This window comes from Salvelinus fontinalis, chromosome 12 (assembly GCF_029448725.1).
Source record: "Salvelinus fontinalis isolate EN_2023a chromosome 12, ASM2944872v1, whole genome shotgun sequence".
Taxonomy (NCBI): domain Eukaryota; kingdom Metazoa; phylum Chordata; class Actinopteri; order Salmoniformes; family Salmonidae; genus Salvelinus; species Salvelinus fontinalis.
The window spans coordinates 3,631,462-3,639,220 of NC_074676.1; the positions used below are offsets into that span (position 1 = coordinate 3,631,462).

The 7,759-nt window shown below is 43.2% G+C and overlaps 1 protein-coding gene across 1 annotated transcript in view; it reads right to left on the bottom strand.

Moving 5' to 3' along the window:
• LOC129866643 (cyclin-dependent kinase 17-like) overlaps positions 1-7,381 on the bottom strand; it is a 47,751-nt gene extending 40,370 nt beyond the window's left edge. The window contains exon 1 of the mRNA XM_055939417.1: positions 7,012-7,381. Coding sequence (XP_055795392.1) covers positions 7,012-7,067 — 56 coding nt within the window. The 5' untranslated portion in view covers positions 7,068-7,381. The remainder of the gene's footprint in view (positions 1-7,011) is intronic.
• Between the last annotated feature and the right edge of the window lie 378 nt (positions 7,382-7,759).

Here is a 7,759-nt window from a genome sequence, read left to right on the forward strand (position 1 = left end):
TCCACATCAACAAGAAACTAGAATGGTCCAAACACACCAAGACAGTCGTGAAGAGGGCACGACAAAGCCCATTCCCCCTCAGGAAACTAAAAAGATTTGGCATGGGTCCTGAGATCCTCAAAAAGGTTCTACAACTGCAACATCGAGAGCATCCTGACTGGTTGCATCACTGCCTGGTACGGAAATTGCTCGGCCTCTGACCGCAAGGCACTACAGAGGGTAGTGCGAACGGCCCAGTACATCACTGGTGCTGAGCTGCCTGCCATCCAGGACCTCTACACCAGGCAGTGTCAGAGGAAGGCCCTAAAAATTGTCAAAGACCCCAGACACCCCAGTCATAGACTGTTCTCTCTACTACCGCATGGCAAGCGGTACCGGAGTGCCAAGTCTAGGACAAAAAGGCTTCAACAGTTTTTACCCCTAAGCCATAAGACTCCTGAACAGGTAACCAAATGGCTATCCGGACTATTTGCAAATTGTGCCCCCCAACCCCTCTTTTGTGCGCTGCTGCTACTCTCCGTTTATCATATATGCATAATCACTTTAACTATACATTCATGTACATACTACCTCAATTGGGCCGAACCAACCAGTGCTCCCGCACATTGGCTAACCCGGACTATCTGCGTTGTGTCGCACCCACCACCCGCCAACCCCTCTTTTACACTACTGCTACTCTCTGTTCATCATATATGCATAGTAGAGGTCGACCGATTTATGATTTTTCAACGCCGATACTGATTTATTGGAGGACCAAAAAAGGCCGATACCGATTAATTGGCCGATTTCTTTTATATTTATTTATTTGTAATAATGACAATTACAACAATACTGAATGAACACTTATTTTAACTTAATATAATACATCAATAAAATCAATTTAGTCTCAAATAAATAATGAAACATGTTCAATTTGGTTTAAATAATGCAAAAACAAAGTGTTGGAGAAGAAAGTAAAAGTGCAATATGTACCATGTAAGAAAGCTAACGTTTAAGTTCCTTGCTCAGAACATGAGAACATATGAAAGCTGGTGGTTCCTTTTAACATGAGTCTTCAATATTCCCAGGTAAGAAGTTTTAGGTTGTAGTTATTATAGGAATTATAGGACTATTTCTCTCTATACGAGTTGTATTTCATATACCTTTGACTATTGGATGTTCTTATAGGCACTTTAGTATTGCCTGTGTAATAGTATAGCTTCCATCCCTCTCCTCGCCGCTACCTGGGCTCGAACCAGGAACACATCGACAACAGCCACCCTCGTTTCAGCATTACCCATGCAACAACTACTCCAAGTCTCAGAGCGAGTGACTTTGAAACGCTATTAGCGCGCACCATGCTAACTAGCTAGCCATTTCACATCGGTTACACCAGCCTAATCTCGGGAGTTGATGGGCTTGAAGTCAAAAACAGTGCAATGCTTGAAGCACAGCAAAGAGCTGCTGACAAAACGCACGAAAGTGCTGTTTGAATGAATGCTTACGAGCCTGCTGGTGCCTACCATCGCTCAGTCAGACTGCTCTATCAAATCATAGACTTAATTATAACATAATAACACACAGAAATACGAGCCTTAGGTCATTAATATGGTAGAATCCGGAAACTATCATCTCGAAAACAAGACATTTATTCTTTCAGTGAAATACGGAACCGTTCAGTATTTTATCTAACAGGTGGCATCCATAACTCTAAATATTCCTGTTACATTGCACAACCTTCAATGTTATGTCATAATTACGTTAAATTCTGGCAAATTAAGCGGCCCAAACTGTTGCATATACCCTGACTCTGCGTGCAATGAACGCAAGAGAAGTGACACAATTTCACCTGGTTAATATTGCCTGCTAACCTGGATTTCCTTTAGCTAAATATGCAGCTTTAAAAATATATACTTATGTGTATTGATTTGAAGAAAGCCATTGATGTTTATGGTTAGGTACACATTGGAGCAAGCACAGTCCTTTTTCGCGAATACGCACCGCATCGATTATATGCAACGCAGGACACGCTAGATAAACTAGTAATATCATCAACCATGTGTAGTTAACTAGTGATTATGATTGATTGATTGTTTTTTATAAGATAAGTTTAATGCTAGCTAGCAACTTACCTTGGCTTACTGCATTCACGTAACAGGCAGGCTCCTTGTGGAGTGCAATGAGAGGCAGGTGGTTAGAGCGTTGGACTAGTTAACTGTAAGGTTGCAAGATTGAATCCCCGAGCTGACAAGGTAAAAATCTGTCGTTCTGCCCCTGAACAAGGGGAACAACCATTCCTAGGCCGTCATTGAAAATAAGAATGTGTTCTTAACTAACTTGCCTAGTTAAATAAAGGTGTAAAAAAAATATATAAAAAATGTAATACAATTTTTAAATCGGCCAAATCGGTGTCCAAAAATACCGATTTCCAATTGTTATGAAAACTTGAAATCGGCCCTCGTTAATCGGCCCTTCCAATTAATCGATCGACCTCTAATTCATAGTCACTTTAACCATATCTACATACTACCTCAAATCAGCCTGACTAACCGGTGTCTGTATGTAGCCTCGCTACTTTTATAGCCTCGCTACTGTATATAGCCTGTCTTTTTACTGTTGTTTCATTTCTTTACCTAATACCTTTTTTGCACTATTGGTTAGAGCCTGTAAGTAAGCATTTCACTGTCAGGTCTACACCTGCTGCATTCGGCCCACGTGACAAATAAACTTTGATTTGGTCAGGGAGGTGACCAAGATCCCAATGGCACTCTGACAGAGCTCGAGAGCAGCCTACCACTGCTGTGTCGTCTGATGGGGGAACCTTCCAGAAACACACCATATCTGCAGCACTCCAACAATCAGACCTTTATGGTAGAGTGGCCAGATGGAAGCCACTCCTCACTAAAAGGAACATGACAGCCTGCTTGAAGTTTGCCAAAAAGCACCGAAAGGACACTCAGACCATAGGAAACAAGATTCTCTGGTCTGATGAAACCAAGATTGAACTCTTTGACATGAATGCCAAGCGTGACGTCTGGAGGAAACCTGGCACCATCTCTATGGTGAAGCATGGTGGTGGCAGTTTTGCAGCGGCAGGGGCTGGTCGACTAGTCAGGATTAGTGATGTACTGATATAACATTTTTGGCCGATACCCAAAATTTTCCCTTGCCAAAAAACCTGATACCGATATTAAACATAGCAAACAATGTTCTTCCCAAAGAAATAGCAAAACGACATAATCTGTTTCAGTAGATATAGTTAGCTAGCTAACTATATAGCTAGGTGTCATCATCTAAAACAAACCTAATCTATAAGACAGTTCTTTTTTTATTAATGGGGGTCCGACCCATCTATGTTAAGCTAGCCACAATAGTGGACTTTGTGGTTAGCCGTCAAATTAAAAGTAGGGCATAATCCTACTATTTGTGTTCATTTGCATCTCTGTCAATGACATACTTTTATTTTGAAGGCAAACTGCATATTCCACTATTGTGCCTAATACTTATTGTGGTTAGCTTCACAAGACATAACTCAGTCCGGTCGAGCGTCACTAGCCAGATGAAGCTTGCTGGCTGCTACTAACGTTAGCTTTTGGCAACAGGGTTAAGTAGCTGGTTAGCTATTTATTTTCATGAACTGAAGTTCAAGTTCAATAGGCGAACAACAAGTGGCAACCTTGCTAATACTTACTCACAAGGATTCCTAAATCATTGCTAAGAATAATGTAAATGACTGCAGTTTCTACTGATCATTGTTTTCAGGCTGGTTGTATTGGTGCTAGCTAGGTACCAAGCTTTAGCTACCCCAGAAGTTGCGGTCGAACAAATTATGCTGGGGTTTGCTTGTTTGCACACTTTTTTGTACAGCTTAGACGGTGCTATTGTACCTTTTTTGACACGCAAAGACCCAAACCGCGTTCCATAGTATGTATGTCGTGAAGCTAGTAGCAGTGACGCTATTACTGTGTATCTCCGGTAGGGCAACATCTGAAAAATAGCGCACTTGGTAGTGTGTACCAGTGCTCGACCAATCTGCAAAAGCTAACATCACCCACGACAGAGAACGGTTGATTGTCAAGGGCAATGAATTCCATTATCTTGGCTTTAATGGATTTCCCCTTTGAGTTGTCTCGCTGAAATGTTCTTACTCTTTCAAATGACTGCTCGACTTGTTGATTGCTCGATCCACACAGCAGACATTGTGTGGGCTAGGTTACGAATGCTGTGTTGCACGTGTAGCGCGAAATTTTACATGGTGTCATTACATCATGTACCTACGTTTATATAGGTATGCAAGGTTGCTTTGATATCGGTTTTTAACATTGGCATTAAACTAGACATTTTTAGCTAATATCGTCCGATATGTTCATCGATATATCATGCATCCCTAGTCAGGATCGATGGAAAGATGAACGAAGCAAAGTACAGAGGAGATCCTTGATGAAAACCTGCTCCAGAGCACTCGGAACCTCAGACTGGGGCGAAGGTTCACCTTCCAACAGGACAACGACCCTAAGCACACAGCCAAGACAATGCAGGAGGGCTTCGGGACAAGTCTCTGAATATCCTTCAGTGGTCCAGCCAGAGCCCGGACTTAAACCTAATCGAACATCTCTGGAGAGACCTGAAAAATAGCTGTGCAGCAACGCTCCCCATCCAACCTGACAGAGCTTCAGAGGATCTGCAGAGAAGAATGGGAGAAACTCCCAAAATACAGGTGTGCCAAGCTTGTAGCGTCATACCCAAGAAGACTGAAGACTGTAATCACTGCAAAAGGCGATTCAACAAAGTACTGAGTGAAGGGTCTGAAAACTTATGTAAATGTGATATTTCCTACTGCAGTTCTGACTGGTTATGTCACCGGTCTGCGTAGAGTACGGTCTGCGTAGAGTACGGTCTGCGTAGAGTACGGTCTGCGTAGAGTACGGTCTGCGTAGAGTACGGTCTGCGTAGAGTACGGTCTGCGTAGAGTACGGGCTGAATGAATGTCAATGCAATAGGGAGCGGCGAGACAGTCTCGGGAAACTGCGCACCCACGCACATGTGCAGCTTATAGAGACAAGTGTGATAGCATACACACCTTCCCAAGCCGTCCGCATACACACCCAACCACACACACACACACACCCTCAGAGAGCACAATCTGATATATCCTACCCATCCTACCCTGTGGGCATCAGTGGTGCGTGGCTACAGCTGTTTCACAGAAGCTCACGTTACCCTGCCTTACAATCCCACCACCATCCCAAATGTCTTCACCAAGGTAATACAACGACGTCAAACGCACGCACGCACGCACGCACGCACGCACGCACGCACGCACGCACGCACGCACACACAGAGGAAAGACTCAACTCCACCTTGGTGGCAACCATCTCCTTACAACCTCAGTGGGGCACCATGTAACACACATGGTTATTTACATACAAAAGCTTGACATTTCAAAAAGAAGAAACAGCCCCACAACCAGATCTAAACATGGGTTAACGTTTGAATCACAGGCTGACATGAGAGAAACTACAACTTCCACTGCAACCAACCATCGAGAAGGACTACAACTATATACACATAGGTTATTACAACTCTACAATGCCGGTAATCAATAACACTATAATGATCAACTCCAGGCTAAACTAAACGTGCAGCTAGTGGCTGCTCTGGGTCAGCAGTCTGTTCGTGTGTGTACTGTTCCTCTGTGAGCTCGCATTCAGAACAATGACGTCTTCCTTCAGGACATCCTGCCAACCCCCCCCCCACACACACACACACAGAGGGTCGTATAACCGGTTAAGCCCAGTCGAGCAGTAACCATTAAAGGAAGAGGAATCCCCAAAAAAAGGAAGGAATGCCATGAAAACAACTGACTACCACTTGCGTCACCCTTGAACCCACAGACACTTTCCTGTAGTCTACTGTAAACCTGCTCTACCGGGTTCTGTCTGCCAAATGGCAAGGCTCCACACATGCCAACAATGTATTGCCATGTATCTATCGTCACACAAACATAATTCAAAGGTTTTCAAGTCAAATGAATCACTACTATTTCAAATACTTATTTACAGGCCCTTCCCAACAATAAATATAGAAATAATAACACAAGGAATAAATACATGGATACAGGTTGCAATCCATTGAATACCACTGCGATAGCTTCCTGTGATATTTTAACTAGTAAATCCTTTTTGGGGGGGAATGGGGATATATACTATGGGTAAAATGTAATATTATTTCATTCAAAAATGCCCCCCCCCCCATTATGTAATTTAAAAATATTTCAAGCCTGGTTTACAGCAGAGATTACTTTGTGTTTTCCGAAACATTTATAGGACAAACATGTAGATGGATTTGAAATGTAGGTCAGTATATTAATTTGGGGTATCACTTTACAACAGGGAATACAAGCCAAGTCGATACAATCATGCATAAGCCTGCATACTGTAGTGTACAATAACTAGTAGGGACAATGTGGTGTTATAGGGGTGGTTTTTGCCAAATATATTTTCAATTAATAATTTCGTTTAGTTCCTCTTAAACCCGGTGGTTTCATCATTAAACGACAACATACAGTATTTCTGCGAATTCAGCACTTCCAAACAGCGCACGCTTAACTGTCCCATATTTTTAAAAACATGACAGCAGTGGCTTAGCTCCTGTCTGTGTATCTTTTAAATGTTTAATTATTCTGTGTGAAGAGTATCCAGTTTACCTTCCACAGCCTAATAGGCAGGACGGGATAACGCCAATTTGAATAGAAACAGCCTGTCCCCCACAATAGAAAGCTATTCACACACACACACACACACACATACACACATACACACATACATACATACATACATACATACATACATACATAGGGGAGCGCTGTGAAGTAAACAATGCAACATTGTTACCCCATTTTGTGACAACGCGGGGTGGAATGTGTCTTGTTGTGGCCGCCACAACTCGTTGCTATCATCAAGCCACTTGCACAGTAGGCATTTGCTGCAATTTCGTAAGGACCCATCAGAAAAATGTTACCATAGCCCTCACCAGAAACGATGTGCGTTGTTCCGACCGGTGTCCCCGTCCCCGGAGCTTCTGTTCATGCCGGATGCCGTCTTTCCACTCGATGTAAAAAGAGGAATGCTTTGTTGTCTCGATGTAGTAGTTTATTATCTCCAATAATGTCACCTAAATCCGCGAGGATGTCGCTCCCGCCATGGCTATCGAGGATTCGAAGTTAGAACCTTTGTGGGGGGGACAGTAGCGAGTGAACTGTTCCCTTTTCGGTTGGAGAACATACCAGCGTGAGAAACCGATGATGACGATGGATCGGTGTTGAGGGGTGTGTGCCTGCCTGACTACTGCTTGCTGACGGTGCCAACACCGCCGTGTCATCGAACGTATTTTTTCCAGACAGAAGAATTTCAACCCTGATCACTAGGGGAAATAGCGCCACCCACTTCGCTATGATCGCCAGTTCATTGTTAGAAACTTCATTAAATTACCGAACTGTTTAAAAAAAAATCTAGTTAAATAGTACCCGCAAAACACCAGTCTCAACGTCAACAGTGAAGAGGCGATGCTGGGCTTCTAGGCAGAGTTCCTCTGTCCAGTGTCTGTGTTCTTTTGCCCATGTTAATCTTATATTTTTATTGGCCAGTCTGAGATATGGCTTTTTCTTTGCAAATCTGCCTAGAAGGCCAGCATCCCGGAGTTGTCTCTTCACTGTTAACGTTGAGACTGGTGTTTGCGGGTACTATTTATTGAAGCTGCCAGTTGAGGACTTGTGACTCGT